Source organism: Dipodomys spectabilis, unplaced genomic scaffold (genome assembly GCF_019054845.1).
Source record: "Dipodomys spectabilis isolate Male_0828 unplaced genomic scaffold, ASM1905484v1 ptg000669l, whole genome shotgun sequence".
Classification (NCBI taxonomy): Eukaryota; Metazoa; Chordata; class Mammalia; order Rodentia; family Heteromyidae; genus Dipodomys; species Dipodomys spectabilis.
The window spans coordinates 5143530-5159476 of NW_024871346.1; the positions used below are offsets into that span (position 1 = coordinate 5143530).

Here is a 15947-nt window from a genome sequence, read left to right on the forward strand (position 1 = left end):
CCAGCATGCAGGACTCTTCATCACAAAACCTGGTCTCCACCCAGTCTGGAAACTTGGCCACAGGCCGGGCCTCAATTTCAAACCAAAATGCAGGCACAGCCCAACGGCTCTCCAAGACCCCTGCAGTGTCCTCAGGCCCACTTGATTCAAAGTCCAAACTGTTAAATTTCCATCGCATGCGCCGGCTCATCGCGGAGGACCCTGAGTGGTCTCTGGCCACCGTGCCCCTCCTCACAGAGCTGTGCATTCAGCACATCGTGACGAACTTCGAAAGTGAGTCTACCCAGTTTGGGGTGGGAAGGAACAGACCAAGAGGGCAGAGAGGGCAAAGCTGGGTCCTTGGTCCTCTGCTCTGGACAGCGCCCCCTGTTGACCTTCCCATGCTGTGCCCTCCTTGTCCACTTACAGGAAACTCAGCCTGAGCTGCATCTACTTCCTCCAGGAAACCCTCCAGCCATCTGGCTCTACTTCACGGTCTTCTATGAATGAATGGGCTCCTGGGCTGTTCTATACTTTGTGATAATTGGCCAGCTTCTCTGACCTGATAAGAAGTTTACTGAGGACAGGCATCATTTTGCCACAATAACCAGGCCTCCTGACCTTGCATATATTCCTGTCATATATATCCTGTTATATTCCTAGAATATATAGTCCTGCTCACTGTTGGCTCCCCCAAACCTCCTGATTGTAAATTTCAGGACAGGGCTTCTACCTCCTTTATTCATTTCTGCATCTCTTAGCACTTCAGCACACAGTAGGTATCCAAACAATATATTTGTTTTTATTTTTTATTTTTCAGTGCTAGGAATGGAGCTTGAACTCAGGGCCCAGACACTGTCCTTGAGCTTATTTTGCTCAAGCCTGGAACTTTACTGCTTGAGTCACAGTTCCACATCTGGTTTTTTGGTAGATAATTGGAGATGAAAATCTCATGGACATTCCTACCTGGGCTAGCTTCAAACCACAAACCTCAGAGTAGCTAGGATTACAGGCATTGGCACCAGTGCTGGACCACCCACCCACACACACACACACACACACACACACACACACACACACACAACACACACACACAGAGTCAGTTGTGAGGCTTGAACTTAGGGCCTGGGCTCTTTTGCTCAAGGCTAGTGTGCTACCACTTTGAGCCACAACTCCACTCCCAGTTTTCTGGTGGTTAATTGGAGGTAAGAGTCTCAAGCACTTTCCTGCCGATGCTGACTTTGAACTATGATCCTCAGATCTCAGCCTCCTGAGAGAGATAGAGAGATACCAGCACCTGGCTATACTTGTTTTTCTATTTGTTTGTTTAATTATGGTAATCCTGGGGCTTGAACTCTAGGCCCAGGTGCTATCCTTTGCCTTTTGTGCTCAAGGAAATCACACTACCACTTGAGCCTCAGCTCAACTTTCAGCCTTTTTTGTGCTTAATTGGAGATAAGAGTATCACAAACTTATCTTCCTATCCTAGCTTCCAACTATGATCCTCAGATCTCCGTCTCTTGAGTAGTTAGAACTACAGGTGTGAGCCACGGATGCTGGACCCTGTATTTGCTTTTTTTTTTGATCAGTCACGTGGCTTGAACTGAGGTGCTGGGCGCTGTCCCTCAGCTCTTTTGCTCAAGGCCTAGCACTCTACCACTTTGAGCTACAGCTTCACTTCGGGTTTTCTGGTGTTTAATTGGAGATAAGAGTTTCTCGGACTTTCCTGCTTGGAATGGCTTCGAACTGTGATCTTCATATCTCAGCCTCCTGAGTAGCTAGAATTACAGGCATGAGCGCCCAGCACCCAGTTTATATTTGCATTTAAATTCATGAATCAAGCCAGACCCGCCCGGAACCTCTGGATCAGGGACTGCCTTCTCTATCAGATGAGGCAATAACTGGGATTGGACCCGACAGTCCTTTCTTACGGAGGGCTCCCTGAGATCCAGTGTGCCACCTGGCTGCAGTCAGGGAAGCCCCCTTAAGGCCACAACTGGCTCAGGAAAGCAGAGTCTGTTTCCGTGGGGTGCCCTCAGCACCCGGGGCAGGCCCAGACACGGTATCATCTTGTCCCCAACACTGACTTCTCTCTTCCCCCTCTGCTCCCAAAGAGAACCCTATCCTGACCAAGCTGCTCCCGGAGCACCAGCAGAAGGTCCTGAGCCGCCTGTCGCCTGACCTGCCCCTGACGGTGACCGCCAACCTGATCGAGGATGAAAGTTACTGGCGCCGCTGCTCCACCAAGCGCTGGGCCGTGTGCCATGTGGCCATGCACGGAGGCAGCTGGAAGCGCATGTTCTTCGAGAGACACCTGGAAAACGTGCTCCGACTCTTCATCCCAGGCACCACAGACCCCAACGTGATCCTCGACCTCATTCCCCTCTGCAGGAACTACATCCGACGGATCCAGATGCATCAGTTCCTTCCCCCCGTGCGCCTCCCAGTGCCTCCCCGGGCTGGGGAACAATCAGACTCCGGCAGTGAGGGAGAGCTAGAAGAGCCTGCCATGGACCACTACCAGCTGGGGAGCCTGGTGGCTGGCCTGTACCACTTGGAGGAGCTGGACCTGGTGTATGGAGTTAAAGATTGCGGCATGAACTTCGAGTGGAACCTCTTCCTCTTCACCTATCGCGACTGCCACGCGCTGGCGGCCACCATCAAAGCATGCCACACCCTCAAGGTACCATCCACTGCCAGGTTACCCCTGGCTCCCCTCCTCAGCAGGTCCTGGATTCCTACTGCCTTCCCCTTCCTCCTCTATCACCATCCTCTTCTTCACATTTCCTTTCCATTTAATGCAGGTAGGGGTGGATGTAAATGGTTTTTTGGGGGATAATGTTTTTGAGGGGGTACTGGGGTTTGAACCCTGTGCATGCTAAACATAGGCTCAGATTCCCTCGAGGAGGGTGGTGGGTGGGTTATTTTTGGTTGGTTGCTGGTGTTTTCTGGCAGTGCTGGGGTTTGGACTCAGCACCTGGCCACTTGCTTAGCAGGCTGTCTGTCATTTGAGCCGCTTGACCACCCCCTTTTTGTATTAGTTATATTTTTTTTCAATACTGGCACTGGGGCTTGAATATAGGGCCTAGGCCTAAGTATCCATTATATTTTTGCTCATACCTCTACTTTGGGCTTTTTGGTGGTTAACTGGAGATAAAAAGTCGCATGGGTTTTCTTGCCTGGGCTGGTTTGGAACCTTGGTCCTCAGATCTCAACATCTTGCGTTAAGTAGGATTAGTGTGAGCCCCTGGCATCCGGCTGTATTAGTTATTTTTCAAGATAGTATCTCACTTTATGCCTGGTCCACCCTGAACTGTAATCCCCCTTAGTGCCTCTCTTTGTGGCTGGGCAGGCCAATGACAGGGTCTGGCCATTGTGCTTCCTCTGTTCCTTAGAATGACAGCCTTTGGTTGAGATAGAGTCTGTCAAGCTCCAATGCTTGGGCTGGCCTCAACACCTAATCTCCCTCATCTGTGCCTCCCCATGTAGCTAAGATTGCAGGTTTGAGCCACCATGCCTGGTCCAGCAGAGTATTTTTATGCACCCTGCAACCAAGCTAGTCGGTTCTGTGAGTACAGAACTGAAAGAGGCCTGGTGTCCCCAGCTCACCAGCCAAGTAGCAATCCAACAAACATCTGCACCCCAGGCCCTGTCCCAGGTGCTGAAGATGCAGAAATGAGCAAAATTACTGTTTGAGCCCTTAGGAGCTGCAGCCTGGTGGGATGAAAGGCACTAACGAGCAATCACATAAATGGAAAGCTGCAATGAGGCTAGGGTTGCCAGATTTAGCCCATGGGAAGTTTGAAGTTCAGATGAATAACTTTTTAGCAATATATTCCACAGGGCATAGTTGTTTATCTGATATAAGCCTTCCCAGGCATCTTGTTTTAACAAGGCTCTTATTTCTCAGTGCTGTGGATGAGACCCAGGCCCTCACACGTGCTGAACATGTACTGGGCTGTTGAGAGCTTCCTCTGCCCCAGGCCAGTCCAGCATCCTAAACCTGAATGAATGCTATGAAGAAATGACATTCTGGGGCTGGGAAGGGGACTCAGTGGTAGAGTGCTTGCCTTGCATGCATGAGGCCCTGGGTTCGATTCCTCAGCACCACATAAGTCGTATAAGCCAGAAGTGGCGCTGTGGCTCAAGTGGTAGAGTGCTAGCCTTGAACTGAAGAGCTGAGGGATGGTGCCCAGGCCCAGAGTTCAGGCCCCACGACCTACCAAAAAGAAAAAAGAAATAGAAATGACATTCTTTCGTGTGTATGTGTATATCAATGCTGGAGCGATAACTCAGGGCCTAGGTGCTGTCCCTTGCCTTTTTTTTTCTCCTGAAGGCTAGCACTCTACCACTTGAGCCATAGCTCCACTTCTGGCTTTTTAGTGCTTAATTGAAGATTAAGCTGGCTTTGAACCATGATCCTCAGATCTCAGCCCCCTGAGTAGCTAACAGAATAACAGTGTTATTCTGTTTGCTGTTACTTAAACAAAATACCCAAGACTGGGTATTTTATAAAGAAGAGATGTGTATTTGGCTTACAATTTTGGTGTCTAGAGAATCCACACAGCCTGGCACCAGCCCCTTCATTTTCTCCTCTGAAGCATGACAGAGAAACAGGAAGGGAAATGGAGGCACACAGAGGAGATCAAGCGGGTATGGTAGCCTCTGTTTATAACCATCTGCTCTTGTCATGAACTATCTGGGGGTCCGAAGAGTACTACATTTAGTCTCCTCCAAGGTCCTGACAACCTTGCACTAGGCCCCAACCTATAAAAGTTCTACCACCTGTGAACACATCATTACACTGGGGAGGAAGCTGCCAGTGCATGAACCGTAGGGTGAGGGGACAAATCACAGGAAAACCTTAGTACATCCAAGGGCATTAGGCAAAAGGGAGGTGGCACTGGGTTGTACGTGTGAAAAGGTCACTGTTTGTGAAGGACAATAACCTAGGTTGAGTGATGGGTACAGGAGGTCCCCTGGAAAACCATTGCCAAATACACATAAAGATGGTGGTATTATACAGAGATGGAGTAGAAAGAGAGATTTAGGCAGTTCACTGACTGAACTCACTGGCATAAGGAGGGCATAGAAGAGAAAGAAGGAGTCGGGGCTGGAGGCTCATGCTTGTAATCCTAACTACTCAGGAGGCTGCGATCTGAGGATCACGGTTCAAAGGCAACCTGGGCAGACAAACCCAAGAGAGTCTTATCTCCAAATTAATCACCAAAAAGCTGTGACTCAAGTGGTGGAGTGCTAGCCTTGCACACAAAACCTGAGGGACAATACCTAGGCCCTGAGTTCAAGCCCCAGGACTGGCACAAAACAAAAAACAAAACAAAGAAACAAAACCCCAGGAGCAGGAAGTAGCAGGCTTCTCACTCATGAGAGCAGATGGCTGGAAGGGCCATTGGCAGAAGCAGGGGAGATGGGCGGGGGGCAGATTTTGAGGGGAAGAGCAGTCTGAGGCAGCCTAGACAAGGGATCATCGCTTCAGTAGTTGGGATGAGAGGCTGGTGAGGCTGGGATGAGAGGCCTGAATTGAACATGGGAACACGTGTGTCTTCATGAGCGCGGCCAAGGAAGCATGTATTTGGAAGGAGCTTTGCAAGGTAGAGCCAAATGCCAGGCAAGAGGAATACAGCAGGCGGTGTGGGAAGGAGAGCTTGCCAGGACAGCAAGGAAGAGGAAAGGGCCACATGGCATTGTGTCACAGAGTGTGTGGCAGATAGGCGTGAGCCACAGGGAAGGACAGAGGCCAAGACCGGCTTAGCAGCCCTGGAGGTCCTGAGGGAGGATTTCGGTGCAACACCAGAAGCAGAGGCTGGGCAGCAGTGGCTGGGGGCAAGAGTGGGAAGTGAGGACGCAGGTGGTGTGACCAATATGTCAAGAACTTCCCTGTGATGGGGGAGCATAACACTGAAATAATGAGCACTTTGGATTTTCTTCAGAAGAAACATAGGTAGCCAGGCATCAGTATAGGCACGCACACCTGTAATTCTCACTACTCAGGAGATCTGAGGGTTGCTATTCAAAGCCAGCCCAGGAAGGAAAATCTGTAAGACTCTTATTTCCAGTTAACCACCTCTCCCCCTAAAAAGCCAGACAACTGGAAGAGCATCAGCCTTCAGTGTTAAAGCCACAAGACAATGCCTAGACCCTGAGTTCAAGCCCCAGTATTAACAAAAAAAAAAAGAGAGACAGAGACAGAGAAAGAAAGAGAGAGAAAGAGAAAAAGAGAAAGAGAGAGAGAAAGGGGAAGGAAGGAAGGAAGGAAGGAAGGAAGGAAGGAAGGAAGGAAGGATGGAAGGAAGGAAGGAATTAGATCTTTGTCTTTTAGGACTGGAAGTGCAGCTCAGGGTAGGGTGCTTACCATGCCCCATACACTAGGCAAAGAGTTCCTGCTCTTGGCATGGTAGGCCTTGGCCAGCTGAGGCATCAGGCACTGGGTGTGCAGAGCCTCGGGCCTCTCCCTGGCTCCCTTCTCTACCTGGCGAGTTATGCCTGACTGGAGGTGTAGTAGAACCTCTCTCTGCCCACAGATCTTCAGGCTGACCCGGAGCAAGGTGGATGATGAAAAGGCTCGCATTCTAATCCGCAGCCTGCTGGACCATCCAGCGCTCGAGGAGCTCGACCTGGCCCACAACCTCATTGGAGACCGTGGGGCCCGGGCTGCCGCCAAGCTACTAAGCCACAGCCGCCTCCGTGTGCTCAACCTGGCCAACAACCAAGTGCGTGCTCCCGGCGCCCAATCACTGGCTCACGCCCTGGCACACAACACCAATCTCATTTCTCTCAACCTACGCCTCAACTGCATCGAAGATGAGGGTGGCCAGGCCATGGCCCACGCCTTACACTCCAACAAGTGTCTCACCACGCTGCATCTAGGTGGCAATGAGCTGTCCGAGCCCACGGCCACGCTGCTTGCCCAAGTGCTGTCTGTCAACACCACACTCACCAGTATCAACCTGTCCTGCAACCACATCGGGCTGGTGAGCCATCGCTTTGGGGGCAGGCAGGGTGTGACGTGGGGTGCCTGCAGTATTAAGCCAGCTGTCTTTGCATACTAGCCCAGTAAGAGCTTTTTTAGGCAAATGCTTCACTCCTTGAGCCACACCTCCATTTCCAGCATTTTGCTGGCTAATTGGAGGTAAGAGTCTCACAGACTTTTCTACCTGGGTTGGCTTTGAACAACAATCCGTAGATCTTAGCCTCCTGAGTAGCTAGGGTTACAGGCCTGTGCTACCTGTGCTCAGCTTTTCAAAATGTTTCTTTTAGTTACATCTGTACGTGAATGAACGTGCCTGTGTTCCCAGATAGGGAGATAAAATGGCCTCTTCCTGACCACCTCTCCCCTTCCCCAGGACGGCGGGAAGCAGCTTCTAGAAGGCATTTCTGACAACAAGACCCTCCTGGAATTTGACTTGCGCCTGTCGGATATAGCCCAGGAAAGCGAGTACCTCATTGGCCAGGCCCTCCAGGCCAATCGAGAAGCCGCCCGCCAGCGGGCCCTGAATCCTGGCCATTTCATATCGCCCATGACAGCCAGCGGCCCTGAGAACTCCATGGGATAAGATGGGACACAGATGGGACCTGACGTGGGTCACTGCCCCAGCCACATTCTCATTTCACAATCCTGCTCCGTGTCATCGACTCTGAGGAAGGGGACTGGAAGCCCACAAGTCTACTTGGAGTCAGTGATCAAGGACTATACAAGGGAAGATGTACAGTGAACAGGGGAGAAGAGGTAGGACACAGACATTTTGCTCTTGGGCGCACTAATGGGGTGATGCCAGCTCCTGCCAGAAATCAGCAAAGCAGAGAGGACCCAGACTTGCCCATGGGGACCACCCAACCCAGCTCCTCTACTCATCCCTACCCCCATGTTCCTCTACTGAGTAATCTTGACCTTCAAACACACTCATTCTCTCTACGGAAAAGCTATGCTCAACTCTTTAAACTCACCCCTGCAGATGCCACCCCACCCAGAAATTTGACTGTGCTTTATGTGACCTAATTTGGGGGGCTGCAGCACCCCTTGGCAGTCCCACACTCAAGCTAGACGAGAGACAATAGGTAATTGAATGGCCTAGGCCCAGGGGACACAAAGCCTCTCATGGGAAGGAGGGGGAGGAAAGGAGCGCCACGCAGGGACCGGGCATCAGTGAGTCACCCGCAACTTTATTACCCACCATTTGATTTGTACAATCTTTGCGCTTGGAAATCCACGACAGAAAGGCCACAGTGTGATGCACCCAATTGACAGAGACCTGTCTTCTCCTCAGCCAGGCCCAGCCTTCCCACAAGCCCTTGTGTCCTTGTTCCACATGCAACTTCCCAGGTGCCCTGCACAAGTCCCTGTCACTCCATGGCTGCCCACCCTGGGGCCACACCTGTGCAAACCACATCAGGCCATAGGGCCACGAAAGGACCTTCACTGATAGATTCAGGCTGAGCCTCATCCCCATTCTCCTTGGCTGAGTGGCCCAGAGCCTCTGGACCCATGTCCCCAAAGGGTGGACCACGGCTTGCAATCACAGTCCCAGAGTGGCTGGCTGCTCTCCAGGGACTCCTTCCACCCAGCAGGCGCCAAGCTGAGCACCAGAGGGGGCTCGTGACTGCAATTATGTGCCCGTCCAGGAAACCTACAGTCATCTGTGCCTGACACCCTCTGACAATTCTGGAGTGCAAATGCGTAGGTGTGAGAGAGTGTGTGTGTGTGTGTGTGTGTGTGTGTGTGTAGCAACAGCTGCTAGCAGAGGTTCTAATTAGAGAAACAAGAACATTCAGTGTAAAGTTTAATTTTAGAGATTAATTTTCTGGTTTTTGTTGTCCCTGGCAATCAATAAAGCTACCAAGAAAATAGACCAAAGAATTGGTTTCTCTCTAAGTCTGTGCGCTGTGTGGGAGGTGAGGCTGTCTGTGAGACCTAGGTAGAAATGGTCGACAGGCAAAAATAATAATGGGGGCTGCCCTTCCCCTCTTCTTCAGGCCAGGCTCTGTCTCAGGACCAGGCCTGGAAGAGGAGCGGCCGGGTTCCTCGGTCCTTGGAGCCATGGGGTGGCCTGGCTTCCAAATGAAGACAGGACATTCAGGCACCAGCTGACAAAGAACTGTGGCCTGAGGCCCAGCTCACCACCTGTACCCCACAGATGTCCACTCAGGAAAAGAGGGGTGCTCCAATTGCCAGGTTCCCCAGGAGCACAGACTCAGGGTCCAGTGCTGGCAGGTGGGTAGGCACAGCTGCCCAGGAAAACCAGGGAGGCAGCTATGTCCTTGGCCCAACCCCCTTGCTCTCTGGCCTTCCTTCCCTCCTCACTTAGCCTCCTCCATGTGATCAGAAAACTCAACCCCCCTATAAGCTGTAAGACGTGGTATCCCCACAAGTTGGGCTCCCCATGACCCCCTGGGAAGGAGGGAACGGGAGCCAGAGGAGATGTTGCATAGGTGGGGGCCACCCCTGTTGGCAGGTACAGGACTGGCGGGGCCAGAGGAAGATGAGAGGGCCCGAAGGCCGGGAAGGTGGAGCTGGGATGGCTGAGGCAAAGCACGAGGCATCAGGATCACGGCACCAGGCTAGCCCAAGGGCAGGGTCTCCTCTCTAGGCTGAGATGTGGACTCGACCCCTGGGTGCTAAATCTGCTGGGAAAATTTTAGCCAGGGCTACTAATAGGGAGGGCAGAGATTGTACACGGACATGCACACTGAAGTACATCAGAGCAGAAGAGAGGCACAGGGGAGGAGTTGGGTGCCAGAGCCTGGGGGAACAGGACAGGGGCTGGTGCCCCGGGTGGTGGCAAGACGTCCCTCTGAAGACCCTCGTGTACACAGGGCTTCGAGTGGGCTACAGGAAGATGAAGGGCCAGGCAAGATTTAGAGAACTGCCTCTGACCCTCCCACGGGAACTGAGTATTTCTCCGCTTGGAGCTAGTGACATCGTTAGCCCCAAAGACATACGAGTAAGCAACAAGCATGCTCCACTTCTCCCTCAGACCTGGGGGGAAGGCAAGGCTGTCCTCCCTGCCCCCCCCACAGGGGTTAGAGGTCCTGCCCTCTGCTCTTACTCCCATCCGGTTCAAGTTCTCCACACCAGTCCTGTCCCTGTGCTCTCCGTTCAGTTGCTGGTCCTGGCCAGCTCTAAGGGGTACCACCTGGGTGGCATCTGAGCCTCTCTCCAGGGCACTTCTGATCAGAACCCAGGTGGAGTCTGCTGCGAGGCTGTGGGTGCGCGTCCTCCAGGCTCCCCTCCTCCCACACCCTGGCAACAGCGTTACAAGCACAAGCGTGCCCAGTGCAGCAGTCCCTCCTGGGCCATGACTCCTGGGGCCCAGTAAGATAAACAACAGGGAAGGGAGTGGCAGAGAGGAACACCCCCCCACACACAAACACCAGCACTAGGACCAGAGCCAAGGAGAGAGACACCTCCATGGTGTGGGTTGAGTAGGAGTTGCTGCCTGGCCCCCAACACCAGCCCTGCTGTCCACATCTGGCCCCTCCACAGAGGCCCTACAGGGGGAGGCAAGAGGAGCGCCTTTCAGTGTCCTCTTCCCCGCAGCCCCTACACCTCCCCTACAGCTCCCTCTAGGGAGCTATGGCGGCTCCCTAGAGGAGGAGGCCCAAGGCAGATCCGGCAGCCCAGGTTGCCTAATAACAGTCAGAGACTCGTGTGCCCCATGCGGGAGGCCGCGTCCCCTGGGGGTCTGGGCGGTACTGGGAGGATGGGTGACGACCCGCCCCCCTCCTGCTTCAGTGCACAGGGAAGTGGGGGGTCTCGGCTGATAGGGGTCTGCCTGGGCGCTCTCCCCTGTCCCGCCCCTGCAGTGCCCGGCCCCGTCCTGCCCTCCCCGTCCCCCCGCCCCCAGTCCCCGCTGTCCACAGGGCCGTCCCGGGCTCAGGCAGCGGGGTGGAGGCGCGGGCCCGTCCAGCGGCCCCGAGGTCACAGTGAGGTCTCCACGCAGGAGCCGTGGCGGTGCAGGGGCCGGTGGCTGTGGCCGAGACACCCCTCCTGCCGGTGGACGATGAGGACGGGGAAGTAGAGGGCGTCGTGGTAGGGCGGCGGCGGCCCGGCCTCCTCCTCCTCGTCGTCGTCGTCGTCCCCCATGCTGGCCTGGCTGGACAGCCGCGTCTGCTCGGTGGGACAGCTGGCCTCGTTGACGCTCCCGCTCCGGCTCCGCCACAAGCAGCTGCGCCGGGAGCCATAGAGCCGGCCGAGCGAGAAGCGGCTGCCCGCGCAGCCCGCGCCGCCGCCGGGCCCCGGGCCGGGCCGCGGGCTGGCGCAGATGCTCAGCGCGCTGCGCGAGAAGATGGAGGAGCTGCTGGCCGCGCGCTGGCAGTGCTCGCAGCTGCGGCGGAACGGGGCCACGCCCGCCGCGCCCGGGCCGCCCACCCCGCCGTAGCGGCACGAGGGCGCGTAGCCCCCGCCGCCCGCGCCGCCGCCGCCCGCGCCCGCGCAGCGCGCGCCCAGCCCCGCCAGGTCCATGAGCACCGCCTCCGAGTAGCTGGGCACCAGCTGCTGGTTGGAGCGGATGTGCCACTCGAGCTCCGTGCTGTCCACCGTGTTGACGCGGGGCAGGCGGTGCGTGAGCGGGGGCAGCAGCTCGTCGCTGGGGCTGAGGCCGCCCCCCGCGCTGCTGGCCGCCGAGCCCGGGCCCTCCAGGCCGAAGAGCTTCTCCACGTGGTAGTGCGCGTAGGCCGTGCGGTACTCGGCCAGCACGCGCAGCGGCCACGACAGCGTCAGCAGCGCCGCCGCCCAGAAGGCCGAGGAGCAGGCGTACCAGGGCGGCCGCGCGGGGTCCGGGAAGGCCACCATGAACTCCCGGAAGTCCACGTTCTTCAGGTGCATGCCCTCGCGCGCCTCCATGTAGTCGTCCAGGCCCTCGTTCTCGGCGAAGAAGCGCGCGCGCTGGCACAGGTAGGCGTTCTCTGCCTCCACGCTGGCGAAGCTGAAGCACTTGGTGAAGCGCAGCCGCGTGGCCGGCGCCCCCTCCAGCCCCACCAGCGCCTTGGACACATCCCGGACGCCGCAGCGCGCGTAGTCGAACTCCGCCTCGGCCACGTGCGTGTTGACGCGCTCGTGGTAGACCTGTGGGGCCCGGAGGGGGGGGGCAGGTGGAGGTGGCATGGGGGGGAACCAGGGGTGGGTGCCTGCCTCTCACGGCGGACACCCCCTCCCTCCTTTCCCCCCCAAGCCTGGCCCGCCCTGGGTACTGGCTGGAGCTGGATGCTATCTTCCAGTCAAACATGTGGAGTAATCAAAAAACCCTCCGAGTCAGAGATGAGAGAGGGACTAGAACCCTGGCCTGCCTGGGCGCATCCAGGAAACTGCTTCCTGTGGGTCCTGCCCTGGCGACCAACTACGCAGCCCCTGGCTTGCCTGTTTCTGTTGTCACTTGGTCTGGTCCCATCCACCCCCTCACCATGCAAACAGCCTTCTCTTCTCCCCTGAGCCCTCATTGAAGATCCCGAAAGCCCCTGACGCTAGGCTCCCATTCTGGATGTCATCCCTCAGCCTTCTTGCTTCTGCAGCCATATGAGACCCCAGTGGGTCTAATCCTGGAATCGAGGATGGATTGCCCTGCAGACTCTCCATATGTCCGTCACCCCCTCTGTGCTAAAGAGCCTGGATTTGAGACTAGCACTGCCACCCAGGAACTGCCAACCTGGGGCAAGTCTGCACTTACCATGGAAGGACCTCAGAAGCAATCTGCCTCAGTGACTCCAGCCCCTGCCAGAGACTGTGTGAAGCCATCTACAGCCATTAAGTATTAAACAGGCTTACACCCTGGAGCCCCATGGCTTCGAGTTTTTTCATCTCCTCCACATACTAGCTCTTTGGCCTTGAGTAAGTTACTTAACTGTTGTGTGCCTCAATTTCTTCATCTGTAAGATAAGACTACATCCATTTCAGAGCCTTAGAATGATGTTATGTAAATATCTTTATATTTGCAAATACTTAGAGCCTGGCTGTCAGTGTTTGCTGTTACTGTAGTTGCTAGTATAAGCTCCCGTAGCTCATGGCTGCCTTAGGCTCCCTCTACAGGCAGGGCCCAAACAATCTTTTTGTTGTTACTGTTGGTGTGTGTGTGTGTGTGTGTGTGTGTGTGTGTGCGCGCGCGCGCGCGCGCGTGCTGGTGGTGGGGCTTCAACTCAGTACCTGAGCACTGTCCCTTAGCTTTTTCACTCAAGGCCAGTGCTCTACCACTTGAGCCACAGCTCCACTTTCAGCTTTTTGCTGGTTAATTGGAAATAAAGAGTCTTACAGACTGTCTGGGTTGGCTTCAAGTCACAATCCTCAGATCTCAGCCTCCTAAGTAGCGAGAATTACAGGTGTGAGCCACACGCACCCAGCTAACCTTCCTCATCTTGAATAGCCTGCACCCCAGCCCAGCCTCTCACCTGGGTGGTGGTGTAGGCATCTCCATTGCGGTATCGGGTGACCTGCCGAGTGCGTCGGACATAATGGTAGCTGATGGCCTTCCACCAGATGCAGGGTGTAGCCTGCTGCATGCGGCCCACACGCTCCCGCACACTGCTCACGTCCACGCGGTGCTGCAGCTCATGGCGGGCTTGGCAGTGCCAACACTCCACCAGGTAGACGGCGTACAACATGAGCAGAAAGGCCAGGGGGATGTAGACGTAGCCGTTGGAGCAGGGGCTGTCGTGGTACATGAGGCTGTTGCCTTGGTAGGCGCTGCTGAAGGTGAGGCGGGTCACCGTGGTGACGTGGCACCAGGCCACTGCCCCCAGGCAGCCGTACATGAGCAGCGAAAGCAGGAGGCACTTCCAGTGGGACTCACGGCAGAGGGACTTGGTGAAAGAGGGCTGGATGGGACGCTGCTGCTCGGACAGGGTGGGGATGGGAGACAGCGGCGGGAGACAGATGCAGGCGTGGTGGAGCGGTGGAGGCCCGAGGCAGAGACACAATGATGTGGAAAGGAAGGGTAAGACCAGAGAAACACAGAAGTGATCCCGATGGGGAAAAGACCAGAATGCCAGTGCAGGAAAGAAGAGAGGGAGACACCCCAGGGGGCAGAGAGGGATCAGCATGCCAGAAGTGGAGGTCCAGGAAGCAAAGAAGATACAAATGTGTAAGGTGGCACCCAGAAAGAGTCCAAAGACAGACACAACAATGGCAATGAAACAAGGTGTGGACAGGGAGGAAGGGAGGACAGACAAACAGGCATCAGCAAAGGTAGGGCCCGGCCCAGACCCCTTCCAAGTGCACCAGTAAAGGGGGAGGGACCCCCAATATCATTCCCCCCTTTAGCAGGTGAGGGCCTGACTTCTGGCTGATGTTTTCTGTACTAGATTCTAGAGAAACCATTCACCTTTGACCCACCCATCTTGGCAACCCTCACAGTCCCTAACACTTCCTTCGGAGCTGGGAGCCCCCAAGGAAGCCTACGCGCATGTCTTCTCTTCCACCCCCACCCCCACCCCCAGTTCTTGGCCCCATTCTCCTCTGAATCTTCCTGCTACCCAGCATCCTGCCTGTCGGTTCCATTGGAGGGAGGGGCTGGGATCCCTGAGCAGAAGGCAGTCCAGGAGGAGCTCTCCAAAAGGACACAGACATGCGACTGGGGAGAAGATGGGACAGAGGCAGGGGGTGGGGTGGGGAGGAAGACACTTGAAGCCCTGCTGTTTGTCACAGAAAATGGTCTTTGATACTCTCCCTGGGCCTGTGTGTTAAAGCACTCGGCACATTCTGCCCCATCTTTGCCCAGTGAGTTGTTTACTTGTCTGCTGCTCCAACACACCCAGTGCTCCTGAGGGCAGGCCGGTGCCTCTCTGTCTGCATCCCAGATGCCACCAGTAGCCACCACATTAACCAGGCTTGAGGTTGACTTCTCACAGTAGCCTCAGCTTTCCCACCCCTCCCCACACACAACCTCCTCCGGATTTCTCCCTTCAGTTAGCTCTGCAGCCTGGCCTGGAGGCCGGCCAGGGAAAGGAAGGAAGAGATGGAAGGAGGCCCACAGTAACCTAACCAGCAGCAGGCCTGGATTCCCTGTGCATAGGTAGGTGGGACAGGAAATAGCTCACAGCCTATACCTACTCGGAGAGGAAAGGTGCCTGTGCCTTCCAGGGCCCTGTCCTTGGGAGATGCGTGCACCCGTGGGTCCACACGGGTGTATGCTGGCCCCAAGCTGGGCGCGCTGATAGGGGTCTCCCTGCCCGCGTGCTCCCGCCCTGTGCCCAAGTGTGCAAAGCAGACGGGCGGAGGGGGGGTGTAGCATATCTGGTACTTTCCTTAGTCTCTTTGTCTCCAGTTTTGGAGGACTAGAGTAAGGATATGCTTAGTACCTAGACTTAAAGAATCCGTGGACTTGGGGCCCCCTAGGGGGAGCGGCAGGGAGTGGCGGGGAGGGTGCACCCCACCCACACCCACCCTGGCACTCCTGGGACCCCAGGGGGGTCCTGGCCCTGTGCACTCTGACCTGTCCTGGGCTGGGGGCTCCACCTCCCCAGGTCCTGTCCCCTAGGCTCCAAAGCCCGTGCAGGCGCCCTTGCTGCCTCCCCGGGCAGCACCCCGTCTCCGGGTCGGATCCGTCACCCGCCGCCCGCTCTCAGCCGCCCGGGGTCCGCGAGGCTCCGCCCCAGGCCCCTCCCCCGGCCGGGACCCCCGAGTCCCGCCCCCGGCGCGGCCCCTTCCTCGCCTCCGCCCGCGCCCGCGCCCGGCACCGCGGACAGCTCCGGCCGCCCGGCGGCGGGGTGGGGGCGGCGGCGCCGGACTGCGGCTGCGGCGCCGGTCCGGGGCGCGGGTGCGGGGCGCCGGCCGCGCTGCGGCGGAACCGGCGGGGGGAGGGTGGGGGGCGCCGGGCCGCGCCCGGGCCGGGGCCGCCGGCTCTCACCTCCTCGCGCGCCGGGCCCTCGTCCGCCGCTGCCATGGGCTCCTCCGGGACCCCGGGGCCGCCGCCGCCGCCGCCGCCGCCGGCGCTCTCTCCCGCGGCCGAGCCAGGGGGGGACAT

General features: G+C 56.5%; 2 protein-coding genes across 2 annotated transcripts; one reads left to right on the plus strand and one right to left on the minus strand.

The window, feature by feature from the left end:
* Nucleotides 1-5: 5 nt before the first annotated feature.
* Nucleotides 6-7553, plus strand: Tcte1 (t-complex-associated-testis-expressed 1). The gene is made up of 4 exons (XM_042671885.1): nt 6-273; nt 2094-2662; nt 6522-6971; nt 7344-7553. The coding sequence occupies exons 1-4, from the start codon at nt 6-8 to the stop codon at nt 7551-7553; spliced, it is 1497 nt and encodes a 498-aa protein (XP_042527819.1).
* Nucleotides 7554-10900: 3347 nt separating this feature from the next.
* Tmem151b (transmembrane protein 151B) lies at nt 10901-15947 on the minus strand. Its single transcript, XM_042671864.1, has 3 exons — nt 15831-15947; nt 13375-13815; nt 10901-12061 (listed from the first exon to the last, which is right to left on the minus strand). Exons 1-3 carry the CDS (start codon nt 15945-15947, stop codon nt 10916-10918), a joined length of 1704 nt encoding a protein of 567 aa, XP_042527798.1. The 3' UTR covers nt 10901-10915.